Source organism: Nematolebias whitei, chromosome 3, assembly GCF_014905685.2.
Source record: "Nematolebias whitei isolate Nwh7 chromosome 3, NemWhi1, whole genome shotgun sequence".
Classification (NCBI taxonomy): domain Eukaryota; kingdom Metazoa; phylum Chordata; class Actinopteri; order Cyprinodontiformes; family Rivulidae; genus Nematolebias; species Nematolebias whitei.
Genome location: NC_056500.1, coordinates 52,719,256 through 52,735,352, shown reverse-complemented (window position 1 = coordinate 52,735,352; position 16,097 = coordinate 52,719,256). Strand labels below are relative to the sequence as shown.

The window sequence follows — 16,097 nt, the reverse complement described above, 5'->3', positions numbered from 1 at the left end:
AAGTCCCAACCAATCTCAAAGAACTACAGAGTTTCTTGGGAGTGTGTAATTACTCTCGCCAGTTCATAGAGCATTATGCGGATCTCGCAAAACCACTGACTGAACTCTTAAAGAAAGACGTTCCTTTTGTCTGGACTGATGCGCAACAGCAGGCAATGAACGCTCTCAAAGACAGGCTCAAGTTAGCCCCATGTCTAGTCTACCCAGACTACAACAAAGAGTTCTACTTGGAAGTGGGCTTCTCAACTCACTGCATGAGTGCAGGTCTGTACCAAATACACGACAAAGACAAGAGTGTTGTGGCCTACGCCAGCAAAACAATGGCAGGCCCTGAATTACGGTATTCAGACTGTGAGAAGGCTCTATTGACAACTGTGTGGGCAGTGAAACATTTCTCCTGCTATATTGGTGGACAGAGGATTATTGTTGAGACACAACACCAGCCAGTAACGTTTCTGAACAGCCAACGCATCAGAGATGGTGTGGTGACAAACTCACGTGTAGCCACATGGCTTATGGCACTTCAAAGTTTTAACCTAGACATCCGCTACAGTCAAAATAAGAAGTCACACTTGGGCACTGATTTGGCACTCTGCCAAGAATGTACACAGGATGTACCAGCCACCCAACAGCCGGTTGTGAGTAAACCCTCAGCTGCTGAGGACCCAAATCACCACTTCTTTGATAGCAATATCTGTAAAGATATGGCGACATTGTACGTGGATGGATGCTCATTCCACCACGAGAAAATCTGCAAAGCAGGTGTTGGAGGAGTTCTCCTCCAAGACCTAGAACAGGTCACATTTGGCTATAAATTGGGCTCTCAGTCTTCTCAGTACGCTGAGATAGCTGCAATCCTAATAGGCCTACAGATGGCAGTGGAACGCTCCATCCAGTCGCTAGTCATCTGCACTGACTCTAACTATGCTCGACTTAGTTTCTTGTGTCATCTCGCTCTGTGGAAACAGAACGGTTTTCTCACAAGCAACAAAAAGGTGGTAAAACACAAAGAGCTTTTCATGACATGTGATCACTTAGTGACATCACATGATCTACAGATCTTCTGGAAGAAAGTTCCAGGACACTCCAGAGTCCCGGGCGATGACAAGCACTACAATGACCTTGCAGACTCCCTAGCCAAGGAAGGAGCCGTTGACGGACCCACGTGGTCCTTTGACCCCTCCTGGCTACTCAACACTCAGTCGTCACAAGCTACAACTGAGGTAATGGCAGTCACACGTGCACAAGCTGCAGCTAAACCTGCTGATAACACAGTTTCTGTACGGCCGATGCTGACTGACCCAGACATCATCCAACTTCAGAAGTTGGATCCTGCAATTAACTCGATGATGCTGTATCTGACTGACCCAGACAAATACACTCCATCGAAAGGCGAGATGGACTCCAATCCAGACCTCAAAGTCCTCTTTCAGCTGCGCAAACAGCTAAAACTACTTAAAGGCATCCTAACTTTTGCTCATGGACGGACGTCCTCACCTGTGTTCGTGGTCCCCCATGACCACAGGGGGGTGATGTTAGTCCATGCACATGACCTTCCATCCGCAGGACATAAGGGTGACAATGCCACGCTGAAAGCATTAAAGCAGATTGCTTATTGGCCTGGAATGAAAAAGGATGTCAAAGACTACATAAAAGGGTGCCTGGTCTGTGGCCAGTTTCAGCCATCCAGACCACTCCACAGAGCACCACTGCATAGTAGAGGCATTGCATTTCCATGGTCGGACCTCCAGATTGACTGGGTCGGACCACTCACTAAGACCTCTAGAGGAAATAAATATTTTCTCACGGTAACCTGCGCATTTACCAAATGGGTAGAATGTCTACCAGCCCCTAATGACACAGCACAAACCACTGCTATGTTATTAATGAATCATGTATTCTCAAGGTTTGGACTTCCCCTCAGGGTGAACTCGGACCAAGGTACACACTTCACAGGTGAAGTAATGAAGGAACTGTGGAAGACGCTAGGCGTCAAAGCCAACTTCCATATTGGCTACCACCCACAGGCTTCAGGCCAGGTTGAGAGAGCAAACAGGACTGTGGTGAGTATTCTGAAAAAATACGTAGCCGCAAACCACAAGGACTGGGACGTGAAACTCCCTCTGGTCCTCATGGCCATAAGGGCCACTCCACACACGTCGACTGGCATCTCTCCTTTCGAGATGATGACGGGTCGACAAATGACTCTCCCTCTACACCTGTTGTACCAACCAGGCGATGCTGCCATGGCAACAGCCTACACTACACAACAATACATGAAAGACTTGGAAAAACACCTTAAAAACACTTTTGCTTTCGCACAGAAAAACCTGGAAAAATCAGCTGACGGACGCAAAGCGTACTACGACCAAAAGGCCTCTCACGAGGAACTCCAAGTGGGAGACAGGGTCTGGTACTACACGTTTGCCCCCACAACTGGGAGAAGAGAGTCCGGGACCGGAACTCTCGCCCGTAAACTGATGCCCAGATGGACTGGACCCCATCTGATAACCGACAAACTGTCTCCAGTTGTCTATCAGATAAAAATCAGTAAAGGCCAAAAAGAGCCAACTGTTAAATGGGTACATCGTAACCAGGTTAAACCACACACGGCGTGCAATAACTCCTCAGGAGACAAAGATCTCACAAAATCTGACCTCGTGGGAATAAGGGTCATCCAAGCAGAAGATAACTAATGGATAATAAACTTAACCATAGTTTAAACTTGCGGGTCCTACCCCCGACAATTAAGAAGCTAAGACCTATCTCTTTGTGTTTCCATAGGACAATGATGGTACCACTCCTGGTAATCTTCACCCTCTTGGGTGCCACCCAAGAAGGGCAAGCCGAGATCGTAACCCTTGGGCCCACCTCAGGCATCGCTCTGCGGGACCAGCCGGGACAGATTGCCGCCTATACACTCGAAAGGTCTTTGTCCGCTTCGACCCCCAAACCGTGATCCAACAACACATTAACATTAAAAATGAGTGGTTAAACAAACCATGGTACACAGTATCCCTAGAGGGTGCTAAAGCAGAGATCCAACACGTCCTGAAGCAACTACATAAGTTCACCTACACCCAACAAGAGTTGGGTGGAACACATAGAAGGCAAAAGCGCGACATCGGCGGGCTTTTACTCGCTGCTTCCTCACTCGGATCGCTGTTTAGCCTGGGTTTGTCCGCATACAACACTGTCAGTATAACGTCCCTAAAACAACACGTGTATGAAGTAGAGAGCGAGGTCCCAAAGATCCGAGCGCAAATGGACCTTCAACTAACACAATTGACACAGGTGACTAAAACCGTAAAGGATACTGTTCTAGTGCTGAATATTCACACCCAAGAAATCAAAGCCCTCGTACATGCGGTAAATGAGTTAGCCCTTAAGGTTGAAGTGGATTACGCTGTCGCACACCTAATGGATAGGATTTTTGCTGACATGCTTAGAGATATCAGTTCGTCGGTAGATACACTAGCCACCGGTAGGATCCCACCGTATCTAGTCTCTCTACAGATGGTGAACGACATCCTCAGCTCCGCTACGCGCGAAAGAGTCACGCAAATACAGGCTCACCTGGCTTACACTCTCGGTAGCGCAATCCCAATCTACGTCAATCACAAAACGTTTGAAATGGCGTTCATTATCAACCTACCGATAATTCCCTCAAATGGCATATACAGACTCAGGGACGTTGTTAATGTTGGCAATTGGCACGGTGAAAACCATGTTCAAATTGACACACCAAGGATGGTTGCGTACCACGACGATAACCCCTCAGTTTATCTAGCTCCAAACCTTCAGATGTGTGTTCTCACTCGGGAGATACATTATCTGTGCGCGAGTAAGCCGTTTGTTTGGAATCAAACCGCGGGCTTATGCGGGTTGACACCTATTCCGAAAAATTCTAAGTGCTCAACGACCGTAACGCCTCGACACCTGGCTAAAGCTGCAAAAGCGGAAATAATTGGCTCACGTTGGCTAGTGAACGCTCCTCAAAGAAAGGCGATCATAGCCTACGATCAACCTGGAGCAAATAGACCTTAGACGTTACCGGACAAAACAATGTGGATCAGTGTTCCCCAGGGAACAACCATACACATTGGTGATTTGACGCTCTATCACCTCGATCCGGAACAATGGGACGCGACTCTGGATGACTCAGAGTACCTGGTGAACATGTCTATAGACATAGATCAAGAAACTCTGGGACGGATCCGTTTTGAAGGCACCCAAGTCGTCGACGTGGAACCAATAAACCGAGTTCTCAAGTCCCTCAGGTCCACAATTAAGAACCCGATCCAACCAATTACCTATGCGTGGTCAAGCGCGGACACGTTAATCATAGCCCTGCTAATGACGAAAACCCTCGTATTGTGTGGGATACTCGCATCCCTGCTCCGGGGCCACACGTCACTCCGAGTCGACCTGGATCGCCATGCAGCGCACCTCGATATGATTATGTCTCGCGTATGCGGGTCTGCAAAGAAGCCACTCACACGGGACAGCGTGACTGAATCTGACAACCAGGGTGAGGTGAAGCAGTGAAACGATGTTTTTAGTTGCTTAGTCACTACTCTTGTCGGTGTTGAAACGTTGTTGAATTGGTTTTGGTTGTTTCTGAGGTAAGAATGAATTTTGTTGTGTAGTTAAGTTAGAGACTAAGAGGCCTTTAACCATGCCAACATGCAGTTCATTCGTTAAATTGCAATCTTTGCGGAGTCAATGTATATTATTGCTACCTTAAGTACCATAATCTACATTGGTCTCACAACGCTTAAGCCGAACCTACTCGAACAATTCTATTCGGGGGGATAGCTAATTCTTTTTGATGAGTCTCGCCATAGACTTCCAAAACATTTATGGGGAAACCAAACACCCAATCTCAAGTCGTTCGTCTAAAAGACAACAGACAATTGAACCAAACTATATTTTACCAGGTAAAGCTAACTTAAACCAAGTTAGAAATGGAAAAATAGTTTGGGCCCCTTTTCTATAGGTATAAACCCCTGTAGTTGCCCCTTTTCAGCATGTTCCACCCCTTAACTGGTAGTTGTAGCTGTTCCCAACCATAATAGCTTACACACCAGGTGCATATAGTTTAAGGCCTTATGTAAAATCCCCTTCATAAGCCCACCTTAAACCACATAATTGCATGTCACATTGAACCAGAACGGCACAGACTGGACATCCACCCAGCGACGACCTTAGGCTTAGTTTTGACATCAGGTCAAGTTCACTACATATACATATATATTTATATATATTCATATATATTTATATACATATATATTTATATATATACATATATATTTATCTATATATATTTATATATATAAATATATATATATATATGTATATAAATTAAAACTCTGATGAACCAGCTTCTACAAAAACATCTAGATTTAAATTTTTATAGGTTTTCATCATCATTTGATGTATTTGCACTCGTGTCTACTTTTAATTTTCATTTTAAATGTGTGGTTTTCTTTCTTGTTCACATATAAACATTTTATTTTTAGCTTTGCTTTAAAGTTCTTGTTTTGTGATTTGTACATTTGTGGGTTAAAATAAAGTTGAACTGAAGGTCGTCTCTTCTTTAAACATGTTTGAGGGAAATATTCCTGAGATCCAATAGTTTTGTGTCTTTTTATGATTTTCAGCTGAGTTAACAGTCATTAAAGTGAAAACAGGATTTCATGATGAAGCTGGCACCGTTTTTTTATTTGTTTTTTTTAATCTTCAACACTCTGCTGGTCTCACTGATCCTCTCCTCTGGAGAGGAAGAGGCTGGGAGGCTCATCCTCCCAGCTCCAGCTCAGCTGGTGACTCACAGAGGCCGTTCCAAGAAGGTCCGACCCGCGCAGACAGGCGGACAGAGACGGGTCTGCGACGAACGGTGGAAGCGATTTTAAAAAACATTTTACATGTAAAAAAATAATAATCATTTTTAAATCGCTTCAGCAATTTTTTAAAACATTTTTTGTATAAAAACAAAATATTATTTTATTTAAAAATCGCTTCCACCGTCCGCCTGACTGCCGGGCGGGATTGGGATTCAGCCTTCATGATTACACGCGGCCGGGGTCTCGCAACGGCCATCTGCGAGTCCCCATCTCCAGATTCGCAGTGACCTGCGGAGCTCTGAGCACACAAGGCTGGTATCTGGAACCCGAGCCTCCGAGTCGGCACATCGAAGGATCTTCCGCGGTGACCAGCTGAACTTGGAGTCGGGGAGATGACGCCCTGCCCGGTCTGGCGCTCCGAGGCTCCGGAGGGAGGATCGGGGTACACCAGCAGATCTCCATCCAGCTTGCTCTGAATTATGTTGTCGGCCACCAAGCACAAAAAATGCCAGCACATCAACATTAGACCAAGATGTTGTCAGTATTGTTTTTAAAATCTTTAAAATAAGTCCAGCCGCTGCTCCAGTCCGAGAAATTGCAAATGGCGGATTATTGTTTCGAAATGTTTCTGAAGGATCCAGTGACTCCGCCCTCGACTCCGCCCCCGACCAATCAGTGACTGACAGTTTTCTGACGTCACGTTTTTGTACCTCTTTGTACCGGTTAGAACCACAGAGCCAAGGGTACTGAAAATAGTAACAGGTGCTAAGTACCGGTACTAATGGAAAAGCCTCAGAACCGGGCCAAGTAGGGTCCAGTCGGCCCGTACTGGTACTAATGGAAAAGCCTCAGAACCGGGCCAAGTAGGGTCCAGTCGGCCCGTACTGGTACTAATGGAAAAGGGGCATAAGAGGAGCATAAAAAAGGTATTTTTCTATCAAACAGAGGTGAGGTCAGACCTGGGCTCCAGCTTAGGGCCTGGAGTTGTTCAGGTGAAGGTCTCCATCCTTCAGCAGCTCCACTCTGTCCAGACAAAACACTAACACCACATGTGGTTCATATACATATGACATTAATAAGTGAAAAACATCTGTGACCTTTCACACTTCTATCATTTCCCCCCTGTTCACAGTTTATATTTATCAATAACCCTCTTGCAAGTTAGGATGCTTTATGCATGAGGTGGATTGTTATATTAATAATAATTATTATTATTATGTTATAACCTGAGATTATGTTTATTAAGTAAAATTATGCTCATCAACTGGGGATTGAGTATTTGTTCAGACTTGTCAGTGTCATCCACCTTCAGGGTCACTGACAGGAGTGCTGGAGTGAAATGGACAAGTAGTGAAAAAAACTTCATGATGTGGAGCAGGACAAACCTACTGGAAATGGAAAGGAAAGGACATCTGGACAAATGTCTCGTCCTCAGGACAAGGAGGTACCAATCATTGACTCACACTGACAGGTTGAAAACAAAAAGGAGAGGACTGATCTGAGTCTGACAACATTATAATGAAATGATGGATTAAATGGATGAAGCTAGAACATGAGTGACCCATTTAACAACGCATCCTCGTTTGACTCTCGGGGATGGAGAGTGAAGGTTTTAAGGGGAGTATGGTGTCTTTCACTGTGTTTAGCTTTGAAATCAATTATATGTATGTTTGTTGTGGGTTTACTGGTTTACAATAACCTGGGAAGTTTTTGATCTAGCTTACCCTTATTTTTAGATAAAAACTAAAGAATAAGAGACTTTAAAATTACAACTAAACATTGTTTTTAAACACCAGAGTGTGAGCAAATCTGGTATACAACAGTTTAGTTTGCAATTAACAGAGATAATGAAAATATTTCTAATATTTTGGGTATGTAAATGATTACTTGGAAAGGTTCAATTCTTCTAAATTTACAAGGTTTGAGCAAGTAGGATAATAGTCTTATGGTGAGATAAATGTTATTCAGCTGACAGTTCCTGCTTGATTCAATCATAAGATCAGGATAAATGATTAGGGGTTTGCTAGAGTGAATTAGGAAGATTGCATTTGATGCAGAAATCAGGTTGGAAAATCAATGCAAAGAAAAACAGTAATTAGATAATTTTTATATATAAATATATAAATTACTAGCTAAAAGCTAACAGTAAGCTTTCAATTAGAGGAGAGAACCAATTTAGAATCAAAAATAAAGAAATGCTATCATAAAAATAAAACGACAAGTTTGAATCCATGAAAAGCAAGTGAAGGGGCGGCTGAGGCTAAGTGGTTCAATCATCCTCCAAAGCAAAAGTTGGGGGTTCGATTCCACCAGCAGTCACATGCTGAAGTGTCCCTGGGCAAGACACTGAACCCCTCATAGCCTCCGATGTGTGTCCCATCAGTGTCTGAATGTGATAAAGCTCTGATTATAAAGTAGAATGTTGTATGGATAGGTGAATGAGGGCCGAACTGTATTATAAGAGCTTAGAGTATCTGATAAGATAAAAAGGGCCAACAAGAGTGCAGTCCATTCACCATTTACCAAGAGAACACATTTTTGCTGAAATTACCTGAAACAAAAGGTTGAAATGAGTGCAGAATAAATGTGAAATAAACTGGAAAAAGCTCAAATTAGCATAAAAGCAGCTAAATAGTAGCTGAAATAGCAGAGAAAGCTGAAAATTACAGAAATAAACTGATAGGAGCTGAATAAATGAGCCAAATTAATTTCTTTTGGTGAACAAAATGACAAAAAAGGTTAAAACATTCCTAGAAAGCGGAAGTTGCAAGTGCCAAGATTCATAGAATCTTTTCCTTAAAGAGCTGAACGTTTTGACATATAGTTTGTTGAAATAGCACAAAATAAATAAAGGAAAAACTAGAAGTTTATGGAAGACGCAAGATGCCAATTAGAGGGTTATGCATATATGGATGCTTGGGGAAAAATAAAATAATAGAAGAAATGCCTTAAAAGTTCAACTTGAGTGGGAATAGAAAAATATTTCAGAAGTTCAAATGGTTAGAGACAAGCTACAAGAGAGCAGAAAATTTGCTGAAATTAAAAGAATAAACCAGCTGTTCAATAAACTGAACATTCTCACATGAGACACTGAAACTTTAACAAGTCAAGACTAACTTTTTTTTACAAGAACAGTTCTAAATAGCAGAAGCTGAATAAATTAAGCTCAAATAAATAAGCTCATTTGTGAAAGTTGAATGGATTTTCTAGAGGATGAAATATTAATTGAAGTTAGAGGTTAAAATAATATTTAAGACTCCTAATTCTCAGACAGAACTTGAGAAATGATAATAGTTCAAAGGTTTCATATTACAAGAGTCCTGAACAGGACCTTAAATAACTTAATTTCTGGAGAAAGATTAAAAGGCACACCTACAATAAAATACTACAAAAGACGGCTGGATAAATAATGAATAAACATTAACTAAAGCGAGTGACATTTTTGTTTGAAACAGACTTGTAGGAGGAGATGGGTATGTTTGTCAGAGACATTTTTTGGACATTAAAACTGGAGGGAGTGGTGACGCAGAGGTTAGAGAAGGTGGGTCTGTGATCGGAAGATCGATGGATCAACTCCCGCTACCGGCAACATCAAAATGTGGGTGGGATTAGTGAAACACCCACACCTGTCTCCACCCTCATTTGCCCCACTCTGGGCCCTTGAGCGGGCGCCGTAGATAGCAGCTCTCTGCTCCACACAGAGGGCTGTGCTTGTGTCTGGAAGGGCATCTAAAGTAAAAAATCATTGCCAAGTCTTCGTGCAACTCGATTTGCTGTGGTGACCCCTGATGAAGGGAGCAGCCGAAAGAAAAGAAAAAATAATTGGGGGACATTAAAATTAACCTTTTGGACTGGACTTGGTGAAAACATGGGTTGAACTGAAAACGGGAAGCTGTCTTTACAAATACCACCTGCGAGGCATCTCTGATCTAAATCACTTCACCACTTGCTCTCGCCGAGATCGGATGCTTCTCTCCCTCCCTCTCCGCTTTACTTTGCTGCTCTGTCTGTGAAACTGCTTCTGAGCCTCTCTTGCATCTTCCAAACCATAATTATGGACCGTTTTGACCAGTTGGTCCCTCAACTCAATTTACAACGTTTCTTTGAAGAGAAGACAGGCTTTAGGTGAGCCGATTTGCCCTGTTGGCACGCACGCAGCTGGATATCTCATCGACTTGGAAGACATGATGATGTGTCTATCTCTGCTGCCATCTGTGGATTTTAAGGACGCATATTTAACTGGATTTTCGATAACTGGTTCCTGCTTTTTGGATTCGGCTGGTTGCTGGTTTTATCTACAATCAAGGAAGTCGTCAGCAGCAAATTTGGACCCGATCACGCTGCTTGCCTTTATGATAGCTTGGTTCGTGCCTCGAGTACCCAGACTCAAATGCTTTGGGCAGAATGGATCAGATCTTGGGGATTTTACTCAGTCACGTTCCTTCGGTGTGGCCATGTAATTTGGACATTTCGGAACCGAGTGGACCAACACAGACTCAAGGTTGATGTCATTAAATTCTGCTTGTCCCCAAAACAACTGTGTTTATCTGAATTTGGCTCCCTTGGCTGGCCTTGAAGGCCATCTTATCTGAATTCACCTGGAGAACATGTGATCTGATGCTCACCACCCCCTCCCTGAGGAATTTCCAACTGATAACCAGATGAAACCAGCTGAATAAACTCTGTGTCATCATTTCAGGACTCTTGGATTCTCATAGACGTTATTCTTGACCATTCCTCGACATACCTCGAGAATGTTTATGGATCTCACCGGAGGACATGGACTGATTATTACATCCTTATCAGAACTCTTACAGTGACCTCGAGAGCATCTATGAACATTGTTGACCGCTCTCATCTCCCCCGTCTGCAGAATGTCTAAGTAAATATGTGCTTGTTTGTGCGAGGTGTTTTTTTAATATTAGAGGTGTTTTTTTCCTCAGGCAGGAAAAAAAAAGTCTGATAGGATTTTTTTTTTCGCCTCCAACTCCTACATGTGTCCAGTTAACCACTGTTTTTGTCTGTCTAAACAGGTCTCACTTGTAAATGAGGCTTTGAGGCTCAATGTGATTTATCTGTTTAAATAAAGGTTGGATGAATAAATGCCATAAACATCATACCATCACCGGCTGAACAAGGGCTGTGAAGGAAATGTTCTTGCAGAATCTGTTGACATCAAAGGGATCAGAAGAAAGATGGAGCCTCTAAAATTATGCTTTGCCATTAAAAATAAATGCCACAGTTTTCTAACCTCATAAACAGGGAATAAGTGAAATGTTGTCGAAGGACGGTGAATAATGCCATTCTGTCTTACTTTTGTTGTTATGATTTTACTCAGAAGAACTCACAGAGAGAAAGAGAGAGGTTCTGTGTTTTGTTTTTGTTCTTTTGATTTCTTTTGAACTGACACCCAGGAGGATGCAGAATGCGCTGTTAAGGCCATTGTCATAGGGGCGTGAGGTGATGCTGGTGCTGTCCCACCTGACTGGACTGTTTGCCTTGGGCGGGGTTTCCACCGCATGCATAACGCATCCTAACTTGCAAGAGAGTTATTGATAAGTGATTTAAAAAAAACTGTAAACGGGGGGAAAATGATGGAAGATGTGAAAGGTCACAGATGTTTTTCACTTATTGTCAAATGTATATGAAGCATGTGTGTGAAGAGTTGTTTTGTCTGGACAGAGTGCTGCTGAAGCGTGGAGCCTTTTGCCTGATAAACTCAAGCCCTGAGCTGGAAGGCAGCCCCTCTGATAACATTATAAAAAGACACTTGTTTATGCTCTCTGAGAGCAGACTTGTAAACATGTAAACACCTTGATGCTTGTTATTTCAACGCTGCTCCTTCTCGCAAGATTAAATCCTGGGGTTAAGAAAAATATCTACTCCTTCCTGTGTGGCTTAAGTTATTTATTTAATCAGCAAAAGGGATAATTAAATTATCCTAGCACTATGAACAGTTATTCCCCTCTCTACTGAACATTAGAGAGACTAAATACTTTCACAAGTAAGTAATAATAAAGCTGTGTGTTGCTACTGAACCCCAGGAAAAAGTAAACTGGCCTCCAAATTTAGTCCGAGCTTAATTACCGGTAACTTAGAAGAAGACTTGCCATTGCTTATTAGCTCTCTCTCTATTGTAGTCAGTTCTTCTTTAAAGCTGGTAAAATATTTGTTGAGAGCCCAAACAAAAGCCTGGTAGGTCCTGAAGGAAGGCTCAGAGCCCTTCCTGGAGCTGTGGGAGGAGCCAGAGCCTGGTGGACACAGCTCGGAGCTGTACCCAGTCACCTCGTCGATGAACCTCTGAAGCCTGGACACGGCCTGACCGTACACAGCGATGTGCTCCAGCAGGGAGTACAGACAGTTCTGCAGCACAAAAGAAGAGAAGTCCGATTCCTCCTTCCAACAGAATATATCTAATAACTTCCAGCTTCTTCTTTTTTTAAACTTACACTCGTCAGATGAGTCACCACTACATCATTCCTTACTGACACTTTTCCGTCATGTTGCTGGAAAATAAAGTGTTTCTTGACACCAGAGAAAAGCCTGAAAAGGAAAAACAAGAGCCAGACAATAAACGTGGTCTCAGCAGTCACGTCTGAAAGTTCACAAAACAATAAAGCACGTGTTACTGAAGTAGAAGACGGGGTTCTTTTCCTCACAGTGCCAAATTGTTCCATCTTACCACAGTGTCTCCCGGATCACTTGAGTCTCTGTGACAAAAGTCTTTTCTTCAAGCAGATACAAGGGCTCAGTGTTGTACAAGTGCTGATCCCTTAGGAGACACACACCAAACACAAAAACATTTTAAATTATCTAAACTCATAAATTACAGTTAAGTCTATTTTGTACCAAGTAAAACATTTTCATAAAATTACTGATTAAAGATGCTTTTAAATTTGCATGATTAACTGTTGGCAATATATCTCATGAACCATTACAGCAGAGGTGCCCAGACTTTTTCATCATGCAAGCTACTTTTAAAATGACCAAGTCAAAATGATATCCTGATGCATGCTCAATAATCCAGGCAGAAAAATCTAACAAGTTAAGTCAGGTCCTCTGGACGGATAAAAAAAAAAAAAAAAAAAAAAAACTTGAAACGTTTCGACTTTAATCCAAAAGACTTCATCAGTCTGAGGAGCTGTAAAAAGCTCAGTCTTATAAATAGCACCTTCTCATTCCACCTTCTTGGATTAAAGACAAAATGTTTCAACAAGTTTTTTTTTTTATCCATCCAGAGGACCTGACTTACCGGTAACTTTATTAGATTATTCTACCTGGATTATTGAGTAGGAATCAGGATATTTTGAACCACTTTGGCCAGGACTGCCTCAAACTAGTTAGAGAGTTTGAGAAAACATCAAGGAAGAGAGTAGACTACAGGAACCACCAGAGATTCAACCTCTGATTCAGACAGAGTAGCACTTTCCCAAGAGCCTGGAACTCAAATCTTCTGTCAGAGGGCACCAGGAACTAGGGGATGAACGACTACATAATTTTTAAACTCGACATTAACATAATAAAACTCGAGTAGAACTCGAGTACTTGATGACATCATGGGGTCTAAAGATACAAAAATAAATAAATAAATGAAACCGCAAAAAACGTTGGTTACGTACTGTAACCCCAGATTCTATGAATATAGGCGTAGCCCTTTAAGGCTGTCGCTGATGGGTTTATCCCGTTATGCAGAGCATAAGCACTGAAAAAATTTAGTCCACGCCCACCTGCTGTGTGGGCCCCACCCGGTCCGTATAAATTACGTTAAGAGCGGGAAATCGGCTCCCAAAATAGCTTTTTTCTTCAGCCATTTAGGAGCCAGTGAGGCCCGACGCTTAAAGGGCTACGCCTATATTCATAGAATCTGGGGTTACAGTACGTAACCAACGTTCTATGTCATATAGGCTTCGCCCTTTAAGGCTGTCGCTGATGGGTTAAGGGCGAAGCGGATGTGGTCCTCGCCTCACTGGGTCCATTCGAACACAGTAAGAAGCGGAAGCTTGTCCAAAAAACGTCTTGTCACTCAGCTCCCCGTGTGCATAACTACGCATCGCGTAATTATGTGCCATGCACAGACGCATGTTGTGTAACTATGCGTTCTGACAAAGCATGAATGCCCCGGAAAAAACTTTCAACGGGGAGAAGATGTTGAAAATAGGGGGGGGGGGGGGCATGAACCAACTGGTTCATGGCTGAGCAGTATAAACAGATTAATATCAATGAACTGATTATTGATCAAGTGAACTGATTGGTCACAATAGTCATAAACTGATTAGTGACAATAGAACCAAAATCACAGACACAACTTGTGACTGATAACCACATCTCACACTGTAATGCATGCAGACAGAAGTGAGCTTAAACAGAGTTCCATGAGAACAACAATATTCATTCTGTTAGAGCACTAAGGACAGAATGTGTCATGGAACGAGCCGTCACATCACGTAGGTAAAAGCGAATAAATGAGCAGGGTGTTGACCATGCAGCCGCAGTGCAAATGTCCCGCATTGACATACCATTATGCAGAGCAGTCGAAGATGCGATACCCCTGGTGGAGTGTGCTTGAGGTTGACAGGAGGCTCTAAATCTGATGCTCTGTAGGCTTCAGAAATGGCCTCACACAGCCAGTGTGACAAGCGCTGGGTGGATAACGGGCGACCTGCAGATGCATCTCTATAATGCACAAACAATTGTTGAGTTTGACACATTGCAGCTGTGCGCGCTATGTAACACGTCAACGCCCGCACCGGACAGAGAAGATGAAAAGATGCTTCTTCTTCTGATCTGGGGGGGGGTGGGGGGGGTGGAGAAACCCCTCCAACGATATCACTCTTGATTTAAAAAAGAGCTTGTGATGTTTTAGGCATAAAAGCTGGGTTGGTCTTAAATCAGCTGAGCTGCCCGTCAGCCTGAATTCTAAGGCATGACGGAGCAACAGAGGGGGCAGATAATTACTTACCCTCTTAGCGGATGTTAAAACCAGCAGCAGGGCTGTTTTAAGAGACAAGAGTTTAAGTGGAAAAACCTGATCCAGAAGCTCAAATGGAGCTTTGATCAGGGCTCGCAGGACCAGCGTTAAATCCCACTGTGGAACAAGTGGACGTGAAGCAGGCCTGCGTCTCTGAACACCTTTTAGAAAAAAACGCTTCATCAGCGGGTGATTAAAAGCTGTTCTGTCTCCGAACCCTTTGTGGCAGGAAGAGATGACTGCAACGTACGTTTTAAACGTACTGAATGCCAACTTCCTATCCATCAGCTGTTGTAGAAAGACAACACGCCGCCTAATGGGCATGAGGTGGCCTCTAAACCTTTCTCTGTACACCAGCGCTGAAAGGCCGTCCACTTTGATGTGTATAGAGCTGTGGTAGATGCAGCACGTGAATCTTGAATTGTGCACACTATCTCCTGAGGGAGACCCCTCCTCTCTGAGCGGGACCGCTCAGTGGCCAGACCCACAGGTACTGACCTATTTCTGGTTAACTCCTGATCGCTCCTCCTGCTTGAAGGAGAGCATCCTCCCTCTACGGCAGTTTCCACGGAAGACCCGACAACCGACGTTGCAGGACTGGGAACCATGGCGCGTTCACGAGCTCGGGAGCTACCAGGAGAGCTGTCAATCCCTCCTCCTGAACTCGGTTCAGGAACCGTAAAAACAGAGGAGGTGGGGGAAAATGCGTACAGAAGCGTTTTGGGCCACGGGCTGTGAGCAAATGCATCCACCCCCAGCGGTGGATCGTCTCGCGGGCTCAGGGAAAACCATAGTTGACACTGAGCGTTTTCTCGTGTCGCAAACAGGTCCACAGCTGCTTTGCCAAACTCCTGCCACATCTGAAACATCAGGTCTGGATGGAGGGTCCAGTCCGAGTGATGTGGGCCGCCCCTGGACATCACATCTGCCCCTCTGTTCAGAACACCGGATATGTAAACCTGCTCTGATGGAGAGCAGGTTTCGGTGAGCCCAACACAGTAGCTTCGCGCAATGTGTAACATCTGGGCTGAACGCACGCCCCCCTGGCGGTTAATGTACGCAGCGGTCACCATGTTGTCTGTGTGAATCAACACGTGTTGATTCTGTAGCACGGGAGCAAAGTGTTGAATCACATTCAGCACTGTGAGACACTCCAAAAACATTGATGTGGGCTGATGTGTGGTGGGGCCACAGCGCCCCTACTGCTTGGCATAGGCATGTCCCCCCCCCCCAGCCTGACAGCGACGCGTCCGTGAAGACTGACACGTGTGACGTGGGACTGC

At 43.8% G+C, this 16,097-nt stretch overlaps 1 protein-coding gene across 1 annotated transcript in view; it reads right to left on the bottom strand.

Moving 5' to 3' along the window:
• Positions 1-6,817: 6,817 nt before the first annotated feature.
• Positions 6,818-16,097, bottom strand: part of LOC119407547 (gamma-tubulin complex component 5) — a 30,559-nt gene continuing 21,279 nt past the window's right edge. The window contains exons 7-10 of the mRNA XM_037674367.1: positions 12,529-12,618; positions 12,296-12,389; positions 12,124-12,209; positions 6,818-6,869 (exon numbers count right to left, since the gene is read on the bottom strand). Coding sequence (XP_037530295.1) covers positions 6,818-6,869; positions 12,124-12,209; positions 12,296-12,389; positions 12,529-12,618 — 322 coding nt within the window. The remainder of the gene's footprint in view (positions 6,870-12,123; positions 12,210-12,295; positions 12,390-12,528; positions 12,619-16,097) is intronic.